General features: G+C 34.8%; 2 protein-coding genes across 7 annotated transcripts in view; one reads left to right on the top strand and one right to left on the bottom strand.

The window, feature by feature from the left end:
* Positions 1-16,240, top strand: part of LOC128857809 (riboflavin transporter RibJ) — an 83,163-nt gene extending 66,923 nt beyond the window's left edge. For 5 of the 6 annotated variants that reach the window (XM_054093581.1, XM_054093583.1, XM_054093580.1 and 2 more), the window contains 3 exons: positions 11,591-11,921; positions 11,997-12,197; positions 12,274-16,240. In XM_054093581.1, the coding sequence (XP_053949556.1) occupies positions 11,591-11,921; positions 11,997-12,197; positions 12,274-12,443 (702 nt within the window). In that variant the 3' untranslated portion in view covers positions 12,444-16,240. The remainder of the gene's footprint in view (positions 1-11,590; positions 11,922-11,996; positions 12,198-12,273) is intronic. The other variant, XM_054093585.1, reaches the window with a different exon arrangement.
* On the bottom strand, positions 566-8,965 carry LOC128857811 (fatty acyl-CoA reductase 1). Its single transcript, XM_054093586.1, has 10 exons — positions 8,848-8,965; positions 8,624-8,751; positions 8,250-8,555; positions 8,103-8,191; positions 6,190-6,299; positions 1,805-2,009; positions 1,560-1,734; positions 1,279-1,469; positions 1,046-1,195; positions 566-781 (listed from the first exon to the last, which is right to left on the bottom strand). Exons 1-10 carry the CDS (start codon positions 8,897-8,899, stop codon positions 676-678), a joined length of 1,512 nt encoding a protein of 503 aa, XP_053949561.1. The 5' UTR covers positions 8,900-8,965; the 3' UTR covers positions 566-675.
* Positions 16,241-16,940: the final 700 nt, after the last annotated feature.

A 16,940-nucleotide genomic window follows, 5' to 3' on the forward strand; every position in this document is an offset into this window, starting at 1 on the left:
TACCAGTTAATTAAATCTCACGAAAAGTTATTCAACTTTCGCTAAAGAAGTTTTTCAAATATTCCTGCAGAAGTATTAAAAATCAATTTTTTCGCGAATGCAATGGTCGCCCTATTGGATTTTTCATCATATCTTCACACTTACCGCGATTTTTTCTCAGCTTCTAAAACTTGAATTTATAAAAATAAAAGCTAAATGATGTGAAGTTAATTTTTAATAGAAATTTTGAGATTTTATTAACTGTCACTAGGGTGGTACACTGGAATGGCATACTTGAGACTAATGAGCATAAAAACCAAAAATTGTCTTCTCGCGGCAAAAACATCGATATATTATTCGCAAAGATCTGACTAAATGTAAATACGGAAGATATAACGAAAAATGCTAAAAGGCGACCCCTACTTTGCTTTTCGAAATTGCCTCGCAAAACTATTTCAGACTCAGAAGTCTACTGCGAACTTTTTTCCCCTTGTAAGCTGATCCATTCCTCTTTCAAGATTTACCAATTGCAACTTACGTTTCAAGAGATAGCAAAGCAAGTTAAAACCCGGAAATTGTATATGTATTTAATAGTTCTTAAAGAGGTAACAAATTTCAAAAGTCTTTCAAGGTAAAACAAATCTTAAAGAGTACGTTGAGAAAATTTTAGGCTACTAACTATATAAGAATAGCCAGTCAATTGGCACCTGCTCCTTCGATATAGTTCACCAAAAATCCATAGAACCAACGCAGTATGAAATAAGCGATAATCGCACGCAAAATGTTATAGACCCAACGCTTGCTAAAATTTAAAAAATAGATGTAAAATAAATGCATACGAGTGTATGTAGGTACATGGTGGCACAAAATTAATCACCCAATCGGAAGATCTGATAATTTCTACACACAGTTAAGCACTGGAGTGCGTAAAGTTCTACATACAAATTATCATCACTCAAAATAATTTACTTTTTAGTAAAAAACGTTTTAAAAAAAATTGGTTCATTAATTTTGCGCCACCTTGTTTATATCGAAATACAAATTGAGGTTTAATAGGGCCACCTACATTGTCAACCGCTTCTGTGCGATTGGAATTGTCTTCGGATCTTCTTTTAGCAAATATTCACGAATAGAAAAAATCATTGTAGTGCAAATATTAATCAGTCCCTCATCAGATCTGGCACTGCAGATATCTGTCATTATGTCGAAATCGGTGCTGCAAAGAATTTGTGTTTGTGAGAAATACATTTGTGAAAAATCATTTTTTTTCCTAAGTCTTCCCAATATCATAATTCTTACCCTTTTGTAGCCTTCGCATATTCTTCCAAATTCGTCATGCCGGGACTGTCGTAAGTATTGAAGAGAAAGGGCTGCATAACCTCCAATGAGATGTAGGCTTTACGTACAATACCCATAAGAATGGGTTTACGGCCAAAGAGTCTCATTAGACTATCCGCTAACATCGCAGGCAGTATCTGTTTGGTAAATACCTGCAGGAAATACATAAAAAGCAACATTTAAGCGCATCTTCAAAGTCACTCTACACATACATACCAATGTACATTACATTAGAGACTTACCACAAATTTGTATACAAAACGACTGTCTGTGTAATGGCAGCTGGGCAATAAAAAGTTCTTTTCAAAAGCCGCCTTATACCAGAGACCATTCTCCATGACCTGGCACATTTGGTAGAAAGTATGAAATGAATGTTGTGATGAAGAGGACATATAGACAGGTGCTTCTTCAATAGTTCTGAAAGAAATGGAATTTTGAGAATACTTCCTCTTTTTAGTTACAGTCGTGGTGTGATGTGATGTTTTACTTATTCTTATTATATTCACTGCCAGCGGAGTAGGCGTAGTACATCATTGCTTTAATGGCAGCATCTTGTGGTGTGATGTCGAAACGTAATTTTTTAGACATGAAAACTGTTTTAAGAATGCCAGCGCCAACAAGCACGAAAAGGCCCATAGCACCCATCATGGTGGGCGGATAGCCGGGTATGGGATCGGAGAGGGCATGAAGAACTGCAAAAATGAGAAAATTTACGTCACTAATGCATACCAATACTCCTAATTTGTGAAGTAGATTGATATGTGATATAAAATTGTACTTCATAAAAACTCTGCGCTGCAGCTCAAATACGTCACTAATTTCATTAACTTGGGCATCCTGATAAGTCGAGGATATGCAGTAGGTAGGTGAAATGGTTGAAGTACTACTCTGGCACACACAAAGTAGCACTAAAGCGCTGTTTTGGTACCATTATGAGCCCTCCAACGGAGAGATATCTACAGCCAACCAGAGCTATTGATGTAATGGAGAAGGTTGATGGGATTTAGGTTGGCACTCTGCCCCAGGCTGTCGAAGAATGGAGTACCCAGTGACCTTAATAGTCTGGCTGCCAAACCCGTAGACTTACAGAGAAAGTGCTCAACAGTATCCTTCTCTGAAAGATTCCCACAACTTCTGCAATAGAGGTTAAATGGTGACCCTAGCTTTTCCACGTGTGCGTCGATCGACAAGTGACCGGTAAAGCCAGCTACAAGTTTGGAAATTGAATGGCGAGGAGACCCCAGTACTTTCTGAGCCCTTTGTATATTATACTGGTACCAAGGGGTTGTCGAAATATCACACGAAGGCATGGATATCCATCCCACTTTCCTAAGAAATAAGTTTTGCAACTCCCTTTAACAACTGTCAGGCGATGTCGATGACCGGGTGGAACTTGGGTGGGATGTGTTACTTACAGGAGTGAAAGAAATTTTGTAAAAAATGTACGTACTAAAAAGCGCTGGTATTGAGACATCTCGCATAAAAATAGATACAAAAAATTACTACTTCAAAAAAGATTCCATTCGGCGGCAACTATGGGAGCTCTAAACCAGAAGTATTTCTTTCACACGTTCAGTGAATTTATTTCGCTGACTAAAGTACAAAAGAAAGTAAGAAATCGCATAAGAAAAATATGCACCTTTGCAACATTTTGGGAAAATTCCAACATAACCATTAACATAATCATTAAAAAGATACAAAGCCAATTTGCAACTGTGTGGTCTAAATTTGCATCTTGCCCGGGCAATTGTAGGTATGTTGAACTTGACCTCCTAATTTATACGCGTACAGGAATATGGTAGAAAAACTGAAAAAGGAAAACTGAATTGGACTTGCCAACTAAGATGAGCAATGCCGGAGACTTAAAAGGAAAAAACCTGATGATTTTGTTCCATAAAGTTGAACGGGTAGCCAACAAATATCAGCTGTCTCCCAGTATACTCGTATTTATGTATTTCCTGTAAATACTGTTGCATTCTAATTAATAGAAAAATATTCTTTGGTAGTCGTTACTAGGTGACTGAAATGTTTTTCGGAATTTATAACATTTCAATAAAAACATAAAATAAAATAAAAAAATATATTTGATGATTAAATGAGCTGATGGCCTCTGCAGCCAATGCTCAAACATAATTTTAGTACTGGTATTCATACCAGTCACTAAATAATAATAATAATAATAATAATATATTTTAAACAGCCAATTAAAATGTTTTTCTTTGAGTGTCATTGCAACAAATACAAAATATGCAAATTAGTATTTACTTTTATTGGATTTTTTCATCAACTCTGTATTCATTTGAGTTCAATGCCTCATTACTCATGCCCACATAAGGGGTACGAACACCAATTTTGTTACTTTGGCGGTTTGTTAGTTGGCAGTTCGGTAAATATATTTTGCTGTGAACGACCTTTGGGACCTAATTCTGTTAGTTTGGCAATGCCTTTTAGCACCAGCTGATTTATAGCGATTTCATTATATACAAGAACAATTTAAAACTAAAATCTCAAAAATGCCAAAATATAACGAGAAAGCAAAAACTATTAATCAACTAATAAAAAGAGCTTCAGCATAAGTCACTTTGCTTGAAGTTAAATAATCGCAAATAATTCACCTCACAGTGCATATTTTCTATTTAAGCCCACAGAATTTTGACTAAAAATACCATCAAATCGTGAAGCAGCTGAATGTTGTTTTGCCAACTGCTGCTCAAATTGCCACAGCCGCGCTTCCTTACTTGGCGCTTACGCGCTTTTTTGGATTTACAAAAAAAAAAAAAGCAAAGTACACTCGAAACTGCCAAGTAACAAAGCAATGAGATCAGTTTCAAGATCCCTTAAGTGATTACTCGATAACTGTTAGATTAGATTAGATTTGGGGGGGTTGGGCAAGTCCGAGCACTCAGTCAGTAAGGCCATTGTACTACACCCGGATAGATTACAGTGGAAAGAATAGAAAGACAGGATAGATTCAATATGGATGATAAGATGGATAAATTGGTTTTAAGCCACTCTTCCGCAAATCTTTTGCCATTATTTTAGACATTGATGAATCTTAAGAGATCCGAAAGAGGAAGGGTGTGACCTTTTTCTATACTCAGTTCATCGCAAGCCAACAGCCTAAGCCTGATTCTAGAAACCACCCGACAGCTACAGAGAAAGTGTTCTGCAGTGTCCTCATTCTCACAACATTATAGGCATATTAGCTCGCCAATTATTCCCATGGTAGCCATATGCTGACCACAAGCATTTCATCCTGTGATTACGCCCACCAGTACTCTTAGGTTCCTCCTACTAAGTTTTAAGGGAAAGGTCGATAATTTCCTGTTTGGTACTTTCACAAAGCGCTTGGCTACTCTGCAGGATCCCAACAAAGTCTCATGAAGTCGTAAATCTATAACGGAATCGATACAAAAGTGAAATCTAGAAAGCGTCCAGGTCCACTAGATGGTATGCTTGCAGAGCCTTCATTAGCCAGTTTAGTAATTAAGGCAAACTTTGTTGTGTTTTGCGACACTGTTCAGTTTTGTCTTACATTCGCCGTCTAATTTCGAATAGCAGCGTGGGTTAGTAGAGGCTTTTAGTGCAGCTCGACTGTCACTGCTCGATGCCTGTACTTGCAACTAAGTACTCGATACTTTTTTCCCGAATCAAGTAGCTTTTTACTCAATGTATTTTTGGAATTTGATGCCAGAAATCTATACATTTCTGCAATCTTTGCTGTATACCAACGCTACAACTAATTATCATTCATCATAAGCAGGCCACAGAAATTTTGTTTTCTTTTCTTGACACTTTTATTGGTAATTGATTTGGAAAAGCTAAAATTTTCCAATACCTCAAATATTCTCCGTTTAGAAAGCCTTCGAAAAAGTTTGCTCCAATAAACAAGCAACGTGTAAAATAATAATAAGGTAATAAAAGGATCAAGTATTCTGTCACTTCTTTGAAAACAGGAAATAAAATTCCACGGAAAAGAAACCACTTATCAAACAAATATCTAGAAAAATTGCAGTCTTGCGTATTAGTTTTATATGTTACGTTTATGGTAAGAATATTAATTTTTGTGAATAATGAGAAAGAATATTAAAATTCAAACAAAGCGTGTAGAATTGAATTTCCTTTCAGTAATAAAAAATAGAAAAAAAAATTCTGATGTTTATAATTTATATTTTTTATTCATTACTCGAATATACGCGATACTTTGTTCCGAAACCAGAAGCAACTAAAAGCACCGATACTTAGGTGGTACCGAATGATCACTACACATAGCCTATGTGCTCATAGGCTATAATTTTTTTATTGAATTTTTGGATTCTCCATCGTCGATTTTATATGTGGTCAAAATTTTGTCAAATTCTAGTTCCACAAAGTGGGTCAAAACGTCAGTCAAAAAATAATAAATATTTACAGACATAACGAGATTTGAGAGAGAGCTACTTTCTACAAAAAGTTTGAAGTTCATTTTCTCAAAACATCAAATAATTTATAGGCTATTTTAATACTAAGGGGACGATATGTGCATACACATATGCAAGGTGGCGCAAAATTAATCATCCAATAACTTTTAGAGTAACTTTAAATAAAGTAAATAATAAATAATAATAAATTTGTAAAAAAAAATATTTTGAGTGATGCAAATCTTCATTTTGACCTTTACGCGCTCCATTGCCTGTATGCGTGTGCATACTGCAGCTGCCTAATTCACAAATGTCAAATGATATCTGAGGTACGACGCCAATAGCAAACCTTTCGATAGGGTGTTTAATTTTTCACCGCCTTGTATGTGTCTTTAGCTATGAATTTATGTTTTTATGCATGCATATATGTCTCCCAGGGTTTTTATAATTTCTTAGTATGATAAATTCTTACCTATCGATGGTCGATATATACCAACCGGTATTCGATTCCGAAAGTCATTGACCACACTCTCAGCGAGGTTCTTCGTAAATGTGTAGGTGTTCGGAAAGCCAATGATTAACCTGAAATATAATTGGAAGACAGTCTAGATATTATGGCATAGATATGTATGTACTTTAGGGTTAAATATGTACACTATCCGTAAAAAAATTGGTGCTGTTTTGGCACCAAAATTACAAAATTTATTATATTTTAAGATTTTGCCTAAATATGTCGGAAAAATATAATATTACAATTTACGGAAGCTAGTTTGAAAGTACCACGAAAAATGGCATTATTTGAATCCGTTCATCAATATTTTTTTTTAATTTTTTGCATATCTTTAAGCTTAAGAAAATTTGTCGGAAAAAATATTTTTAAAAGTAATGTACAACACAATCGATTTATAGAGGTATTTCCAAATCGGTGCATCTTAAGCAAATCTCAAAATTTTTTATTATAAATAAAAAAGTTGCGATTAACGGAACTTGTTTATAATGAGCCCACCTTCCCCTGGATGGATGAAGTGTGTCCAGAGGAGGCTTAGCAAATCACAGTACCAGCATGAAAAAGCTCCTCATAAAAAACCATCTGCCGGAATCGGCTTAAAACTGTAGGTCCTTCTATTTGTGGAACAACAACAAGACGCGCGCTACAAATAGGAGCGGGATCTCGGCTAAACACCTAGCAGAATTGAACGTGCCAATTATTTATTTCTTTTTAACAAAATAATTTCATATTGGCGAAGCTTCGCGATCGGTTTTAAATTTAGCAATCAATTCACAAAATAAAATCTGGGATTAGGTGAAATAATATCTTGTTTTAATATTAGACTTGGCAATTTCCGCAAATAACTTTTATTTGTACCATTTTTTACATTCAAATATTAATTTAAATTTATTTTTCAAACCGTTCGCAGTTTGTTCCCATTTAAGTAAGAAAATACTTTTTTGCTACGATTTTTACCAAAAAGGATTTAGTTTGTTCCACTTTATTCAGCTTCTTAAATACAACCTTTTGCAAGGGAGTGTCAAAAATCGAAGGTCACTAGTGAGCAAACCTTTAATAATTGAATCATGCTCAACATGTTTTGAATGTCGGAAAAAAATCGAAATTCGGCTTTCGAAAAAAAAAAATTAATTACAAATTTTCAAGCCGTTTGTGACACCTTTTTTGTCAACATATTTAAAACAAAAATTAAAAATTTTCAATATTATTTGAAAATTAAAAAAAAAAATTATAAATTTTTAATATTATTTACTTTCCCTAAAAGAAGGTTGAAATTATTTTTATTTAAGTTTTTTTTTTTTTTAATTGAAAAAATTTTAAAACTTTTTTTTAAGAGCAAATGTCCTGGCATAATAAAATTTATAAATTATGTTGTTAAATATATACTTTTTGTTGTTGTGCTGCCATGGTAATGTGCAGAGGCTATGTCTATGATGCTAAGTTAATTTCACTTAAATAGGAAATGCCGTCATAACTAAAAATTTTTGATCTGAAACTTCGTATACAACATAATGATTTTAAGCTGTCATTGAGTTTTTTTCTTTACTTTTTTTTGTTTTTTTGGAAGCAAAATATTCCAATAAAAGTTATAGATATTGGTTTTGAAATTAACTTCGCCTTACCTAAAACATTTTATTTTTTTAATTCTACCGAAAAACGTTGAAATGATTAATTTTGTTAATTTCAAGACTAGATGTTCTCGAAACTGAAATAAATTTTGTTTACGAAATGGCTGAAATCTTTATAACCTTCCCCAAAAAATTAAAAAAAAATCATTCTTTTAAAATTTTCCTTTTTTAACATTCTAAGCATTCCAATTGTTCAATACTAAGAGAAACTTAAAACATAGCTTTGCCCTCTTTACTTTCATGACTTACTTTCTTGTCAAAACATCCAACGTATCTCGTTTGCCATCATCCTTCAACATTTCCAAGCACATTCTCCAATCTAGCGGTGATTCATAAACCTGAAAAGTTTGTTGGGATTACCTTTCATTTTATAATAGCCATTAAAATTATATCTACCTTCGGCTCCACCCGCTTCAAATATGGGTTGCTATAGAAAGTTGATACATGCAAGAAAATCTTAAGATTCTTCAGTTTCTCAGCGAATATCAATGCCTCATAGGTGGCGCCGACATTTAGCTTCAAAGCCACACGCAGCGGTTCGTCAAAACGCACAGTTGCGGCACAATGAAAAACTATCGAAACATTCGCCATAAGAGCAATGTGCTCGGGCGAAATACCTAAATTGGGTAATACTGCATCGCCTGGAATGGGTACGAGTCGTTCAAACATGTGGGGCTTTGAGGCGCGCAACACTTTGAACAACTGGTGATAGAGCGCATTTATTTAGTATATATTTTTTACTTTTATGCTATTTTTGGTATATTTCAAACCTTTGCTTGTTTCAATTTCTCCAAACGTTGTTCAACACTGGCATTTTTCTTTGTGCGCAGCAACACATAGACTTTACGCACATCACACGAACGTAAGAGCTTCTCAATTAGAGCCTTGCCGACAGCGCCTTTTCAGCGAATAAAAAAAATGTTTAACAATTTTTGAATTATTCCTTCAGGAGTTCAATGCATTCATCCACTACAAATTTCTCATTTCTACTCACCCGAGCCGCCCGTAATGAAGACCTCAGTATCCGCATAGAATTCGGGAATCATTTTGTAAGCCCTTCTTATGTTCCTCAGAATAACTCAAAATCCTTTAAACGCTCACTTTTTATTTCTTTTTTTTTATTTATTATCTGGGTTGTAAAATATCTCAGCGTCCGTGTCCTTCACTTTTTGACTGCTCACTACCGTGCACATTGCCGTCTATGCCGCTACTATGTGTTAAATATCGAGTAATGTAATTGTCAAACTGCCATTCTTCTTTGTTCATTGAATGTTTCCAGAGATTTGCATTTTGTTTTTAAATTAACTTTTAATGCCAAATTGAGGTACCGCACTTTTGTTCGTAGTGCCTTAAAATCGTATTTGGATATTTTTGGAAGGTACTAAAGTTCACATTCCTGTATATTACACGAATGTTTGTATGTATTCATGTATAAATTACATATTCCAGTCTGCTTCATTTGATTAGTTAAGGTAGAGTTAAGGCGAATGAGAGTTCCTAATACTCTGCATATATTAATAAAATAATTTAATTTAGTTCTATTCGACTGGTATTAGAAATGTTTCAGTAAGACTCTTTTGCTTGCATTTATTTATTTATGTGTTTATATCGAAATACGGTGGGTTTATAAGTTCCGGAAAATTGATGCAAGCAAGACTCTGTCTGGCAAAAAAGAAAACATTTCATTTTTCAACAAAGTTTTCTTCTAACCGGACACACTTCATTCAGTGTTTCTCAGATTTGTATAGGCCCGTATACTAAGTACATATATAGATTTTTTGTTGGCTTCAAACAGGCATGTGGTTCATTGACAGCCTCTTCACTTGACCGAAAGTCCGTGAATGTTAATCTAGTTGATTTTAACTCTAAATAAATTTTAATATAATAAAGTCTACAACAAGATTATTGCATTTTCACATTTCTGGAAATATTTTGGTCTTTAAAAAGAGAGCGAGAGAGTTCTTTATAAATGTCATTATCGCTTATTACTTGTATTGTGCGAGTAGGCGAATTTCAAATGGGATTAAAAACTTGGTATCCCAAATGTATCTAAAATGGGAGAGTTCGATAATAAATAATAATATGTGAATCAATCGCAAAATACATGTATTTTTAGCTATTTAAATTTAAATTAGAAAACCAGGTCTCTAATAAAGTCTCCAAAAGTGGAGAGTCTCATTATAAAGCCTCTTGTTGCGCTATAAAAAAGTTATATGAAGCATCGTTTATTACAGAATTATATACATTCACATAATCATAAATATTTTATAAAAAAATGCTTAAATGGCATTGTAGTAGGATTAAAAAGCTAGGTCTCCAAAAAGTATTCAAAAGTGAAAAGCTCCTGACTTGTACTTTTGTAAGTTATTTCAAATGAGATTAGAAAACTAGGTCTCCAATAAAGTCTCCAAAAGTGGAGAGTTTCATTATAAATCCTCTACACATTTTGTGCTATAAAAAAAGTATTTTAAGCAAGGTTTTTTAAAAGCCTAAATAATTATAATACAAAATATAATAAAAACGTGCTCCAAATGGCAATGTAATGGGATTAAAAAACTGGGTATTTATAAAGTATCCAAAAGTGGAGAATTCTATAATAAATAAAATATGCGAATAGATCGTACCGTACTTCTTCTGTTTAAGGTTATTTCAAATGAGATTAGAAAACTAAGTCTCCAATAAAGTCCCCAAAATTTTTGAGTTTCATAATAAAACCTCTAAGCATATTACGCTGTAAAAAAATTATATGAAGCATGGTTTATTTAAGAGCCCACATAATTATAATATATATTAGAACATAAAAAAATGCTTTAAATTCCATGTTACTTAGTTATTTTATTCTGCAAATAGTTTAGATTGCAAGGCGGCAACCGTAGCCGAATGGGTTGATGCGTGACAACCCTTCGGGAATGCGTAAGCTCGAATCTCCGTGCACGAAACAGCAAAATGATAAAAAAGCTTTTCTAATAGCAGTTGCCCCTCAGCAGGCAATGGCAAACCTTCGAGTATATTTTTTCCTTGAAAAAGCTCCTCATAAAAAAACATTTGCCATTCTGAGTCAAGTTTAAACAGTAGGTCCCTCCATTTGTCCAACAACATCAAGACGCACACCACAAGTAGGAGGCCATACACTGAACAAAAGTGTACGCGCCAATTATTTGTTTTATTTTTAATTTGAAAATTCTTCAAAAATTCTTAACTATTTATCAAAAGCGTATTTTTACCTGTTATTCAAAGGTTAACGGAAATTTATCTTAAATTATAATAGAAAACCAAGTCTCCAAAAATCTCTCCAGCAAGTGGAGAGATCAAAATAAAGTCTCCGTGAGCTTAGTATTGGAATAATGTCAGTAAGAAAAATGTCTCAGTTCAAAACCCATATAATACATATTTTAAATAATAACTGTGTCAATGCATTCATTCGTGCATACGAAAAAAAAATTCCATTGAGAAAAAGAAATAAATAGAAATTATAAGATCATAAAAAATTGCTTTCCCAAGATACATTAAAACATTTTGACTTTCAAAAACTCTAACGCAAAAACCGTATAATTCGTACTCCAAATAAAGATTTTATCCTTATTAACATTCATAAAAAAAAACAGCCCCGAAAGCTATAGTTTCTTTGAAAAAAGTAAGCACCCAATGCTCTCGTATCACTTGTTAGCACACACAATTTTTACTTGTCAGACAAATTTACTCTCTCATTAATTAATTCACGAATTTCACTCTTCTAGGAAGTAATAAGATGTTGTGGCTGTGTGACCTGCTCCAAGGAGACCCACGACACCTTTGTCGAAATGATGAACTTCTCGCTGCTAAAAGATGTTGTCTTTATTGTGTTTGCGCTCTCGAACTTCTTCACCAGCATCGGTTTCAACGTGCCATACATTTACATAGTCTCACAAGCCGAAACACTAAATCTCGGCAGTAAGCAGTCCAGCTACCTGATTGCCATTATAGGTGTGGCCAATACAATTGGCAGAATAGTGCTGGGCTACGTGTCCGACAAACCGTGGGTAAATCGATTGTGGGTGTACAATGTCTGTTTGACTCTGTGCGGCATTGGTTAGTATAAATCGTCAAATAAATAGCTGCTTAAAAACAAAAATTACTGTTAAACTTTTCTTTTTTTCAATTTAGCTACCGCCATGGCGCCGTTCTGTACAACTTTCTACACGCTCGGCGCTTATTGTGCAGCCTTCGGATTCACCATCGGCGCCTATGTCGGCTTGACTTCAGTGATACTGGTCGATCTGCTTGGCTTAGAGAAATTAACAAATGCTTTTGGTCTTTTGCTACTCTTCCAAGGTATCGCTTCATTTATTGGACCTCCAATTGGCGGTAAGCAATTTGTTTTATTTAAAAAAATAAAAATTCCTCTATTAAAAGTAATTTCCTTTAACTCTTTCCATCGTAGGCTGGCTGTATGATGTCACCAATTCGTATGGTCCCGCTTTCTTTATGGCTGGCATCACGATCGCTATCAGCGGTATTATACTTTTCGTCATTCCACCCATTCAACGGCATCTCGACGCCAAGGCCAAACAGCAACAACAAGCGAACGCGCAGGCGCTATCGCTAAGTTAGTATGGCCTTGCGCTTTTAGCAGAAACTGTTAGTGGTGGTGAATCGAGTAGCGAGTCGCCATTGTGCGCTACGTCGCCCAACATGACTTTGATACAATTTTGTATTGAGCGCTTTTATTTTCAAACTATTTTTTGTTTGCTTATAATTTTGTATGTTCTTCGTAAACAATTTCTTAGACTTTTGTATCATTTAGAATATACGCACGTATGTATGTATGTATACCATTTAAGTAGTTGTGTATGAGAAAGAAGTGACCTTTGCGGCGCATCACAAAAATAGGGAAACACTTTTGCCTTTATGAATACATATATAAACCTATACACATACATACGTATGCAGATATGTATATGGCTGTAATATTTATGTAGCTAAATACATATTTAAAAACAAAAACTTCAAATTTACTCTAGTTGCTAGCGTAGGAAATGAGAGCGAACAGAATTTAGTTATATTTATATGATTGTTATTGTTGTTATTGAATATGAAAAGTGCGAAAATGACATGTGAATCTAACAAAGAAGAATTTAATAAGTACTAAATTACTGGTAGGCTAAAATCCAAAAACAAAATATTCTATTACAAACTCAAAATTTGTTCAACACTTCAAGTCTTGCCTACGCATTAAGTACTTCAATAATCAATCGCTCAGGTATGCCATAGCGCACATATCGTATCGTATGCTCAAACTGTTTGTACGACAACTGATAACGGTATTCACGATAGTCTGTAAAGTAAGAAAGGCTAATGCACGGAAAAGTGGTAAATAATTCACGGTGTGAAAAAATGGTATGAAAATAATAAACTTTGAGGCCAGTGTGTTTTTGTATTTTTGTGCGTTTTCAGCCGTAGTGAATTTTTAAATTAAGCGCGCACTAAAATTTTATTCAACTGGCACAAACAGAGTTTATCTCGCACTGAAAACTTGGCATTAAGGGGGGCCTTTCATCAGTGGCTTCAAAAAAATGTGTTTTTTCTCAATTTTTTTTTTCGAGGCGAAAAAAGCGACATATAGAAATAATCTTTTGTAATATATTTATTTAAAGGCATGATTGAGGAGTAATAAACAATTTTTTAACATAAATAAAAATAAAACAAAATAGCGGACATATGAGGGATCTCGCACAGCTTCTCGTTGCGCGCTAGTAAAACGACGTGTAAGATTACGGTCGTAGTTTTCACTTGAAACACAAAAGAAAAATATTGTCTTATTCAGAAGGCTTTCCCGCATATAATAGACTACTACTATGAACAAATGAGCACGCAATTAATTATTGAAAAAAGTGCTTTTTTCGCTATTTTTTTTCAAAAAAGGTGTTAAATAACATTAAAAAATTAATTTTTTTTTGTATTTTGTTAGTTAATTAGTTGCGCATTTTAATTACCGTTATATAGAGATTATCGGTTTGAAACGATAACTTTAGTAGTTTTTTTTTTAATCTTACACGCCATTTTCAAAAACATGGTTTTGAGAAAACGTGTTTCAAAGTTTTCAGAAGGTAGACAGTATACCTGTACTCACACCAGGGACGGTACCCAGGCCTGCCACTCCGAAATCACTTTGAATTTCGCTATAAAATTTTGAGGGCATATTCTCCTATAATATATTTATCGATTGCAGTAAAAAAAATCGATTTTTTGAAGCCGACTGATAAGAGGCCCCCTTAAATGAAATTTTCTTTTGCTAGTTTATGTGTGGTAAGATTTTAAACAGAGTTTAAGCCTGAAAAATTTGCTCATTCAAAGTAAGTTTAACTAGAAAGCAGATTTGAAAAACTGCTCTCAAAACAAATGCGCTCTGAATTTGCTTATATTGGAAATCAAACCTAATTTTAGTGCTCAAGTTTAGCTGTAACTGCAAACCTGGGCGTCTAAATTTAATTTAATTCGATAATAGTGTTATAAAGGGTGATTAATTTAGAGGCATCGGATTTTAAATTGAAATATAACAAAGCAAATTAAAATTGATGGGGCAATCTTTATTATTTTTGTGTAGAACCATTCGTAGTCCGGAAGCCAGGGGTCATTTTGACCTCATCATTTCATGTCGACTGATTTTAATACTGAAGGCAGACGCCATCCAATAGATGACGAAACCATTCGTCAGCTGGTCCAGTAGCGGTTTGTACGTGCTTGGGATGCTGCGAAACTTGTCGAAAAAAATTGTTAACAACTCATTTAATACCGGTTGAATTTTTTTTTGTGTATTGTTGACATTTAGTAGAATAAAAAAAATAGTCAGCTGCGCCTTAGAGGGGAGAAAATACGTCAGCTAAACGGAATGATACATTCTTGCTTCGGCTGAAGGTCTTCCCACCGCTATAAACGCAGCTGACCATCATTATTATATAATATTTTCATATGTGTCCAAAGTTATGTAAAAAAATTTCAGTCGTCATAAAGTAGTTTTACTTTTCAATTTTTTTTACAAGTTCACCTATTCAACTGACGTATTTTCCCCTTCTACGGCGCAGCTGACTATTTTTTTGTTTTATTCTACTGAATGTCAACAACACATAAAAAAATTTTCAGCCTGTACTAAGTGAGTTGGTAGAAATTTTTTTTCGACACGTTTCGTGCCCTCCCACAATCAAACCCACCGCGGGTGCGCCAGCTGGCGTTCACTTTCGTTATTCATGAAAGCTAAATCACAAGTATAGTCAAGAATTTAACGGTATAAAAACGCAGTCCAAAATCGACCCCTGGCTGCCGGACTATCGTGAAATTTATTTTTTAAAGATAATTCCTTTCAAATGTTGGCCGCAATTGCGCCGTAATTCGGTCATCCGTAAACAACCAATTTTGATTGACTCGCTGGAGCGCTTCGGTCGGTTTCGCGTGAATAACTTTACTAATGTTCGCTTCCAGTCAAAGCTTGTTTGTCTCAATCAAAGCTGGTTTATCCACAAAGCATTTAGACTTTACATACCCCCACAAATAATAGTGCAAAGGGTGATATCACACGGTCTTGGTGGCCAAGACGAGCGATACATTTTTCACCGAAACGATGCCGCAGTAAATCTATTGCTTCACGCGCTGTATGGCAAGTAGCGCCGGCGCCATCTTGTGGGAAGACCCAAATGTTATCGAGATCACGGGCTTTAATTTGCGTTCATCCGACATCACAAAGTCGTTTATCAAGGCGCCATAGCGTTCACCATTCACTGTTACATTGGCGCCAGCCTCGCCTTTGAGGAAATATGGCCGATCATTCCTTCAACCCATAGACCGCTCCAAACGGTTGTTTTTAATAAATGTAATAGTTGTTCTGGAATGACTTCTTGTTGCTTTTCGGCCCAAATAAGGCAATTTTGATTATGCGGCTCATCGCCATAAGTTAACTTAAGCGCGCGAGGAACACTTTTCACAGAGCGTCGCGTCGATTTTCGTAATACACTTTTACGATTTGTAAACGTTGTTGAGGCGCAAGTCTTTGCATAATGAAATGTCAATGAATACCTAAAAAAAATATGTATTTAGTTTGAGAGTAGTTACACGTGATCTGCCAAAAAAAGCCCCATTGCTTAAAGTACCTCCAACCTGATCACTCTTTACTTGCACCGGGTAAACTGGCTCTTATTGTTATAAGTTATTCCAAAATACTTCTCTAAGCTCTTCAAACTTTACAGAATTTCACGAACATCTTGAGCATAAGTATAATCTAGCATACATATCTGTATCTTCTATATAGTCGCTTAAATATAAATAAAATTATAAAACTGAATTAAAAAATATAAATAATTAGATTTTAGCGAATTTTGTGACAAATTCTCTTTAAAAATTATGATGAGTCTTTTATTTAAGCAAATTTCTGTAAAAATGGAAGATAGGCTGGATCGATTCCCTCACAAATAAGATTCGCTTACAACAGTTAGCAACACCAAACACTGTTTGAAATTTATATGAAAAATATCTCGACACAAAAAAATGTTTTTCGGATAGCCCTAAAAACCCGCCGAATGAATTTTTTGTCATCTCTCCCGGACATCTCTACGGTAAAGGGAACTACGATTGCTCTTTTAGCTTCGAAGATGTTATTGATCACCGAAGTAATTTTTCACTTAACATCTGGGTAAACTTATTAACCAGAGGAGGAAATAAAACTAAATAAAATAGAACAAATATTAGTTTGGAGAAAAAGGAATTCATTAATTTTGCGTAAAATTTTTGTCTAAATGGATTTTATTTCTTGGCGGTGAGGTTGGGTTAAAAATGCCTTCGCACCATACAGTAACCGTCGCTACTACGTGTGTGGTGATTCCACTAAAAATATCCCTCCTCTTCTCTTGGATTTTTCCCTCTACCCCGGGACTGCTTCCTCATTGCTTCGTGGTAGAGGGCCAATACGGCGTCCAAAGGCGGACACTTACTTATTCACCCTGCGTTCAGGGTCGCCTGTTTTGAGAAACCTATACTCATTGCTGTTCAGCATAAGTTTCTATTTCACGCTTCTTTTTTCGGATAATATCCTCCACGAAATTTGCGGCGGCATTCCATTTT

Source organism: Anastrepha ludens, chromosome 3, assembly GCF_028408465.1.
Source record: "Anastrepha ludens isolate Willacy chromosome 3, idAnaLude1.1, whole genome shotgun sequence".
In the NCBI taxonomy this organism is placed as follows: domain Eukaryota; kingdom Metazoa; phylum Arthropoda; class Insecta; order Diptera; family Tephritidae; genus Anastrepha; species Anastrepha ludens.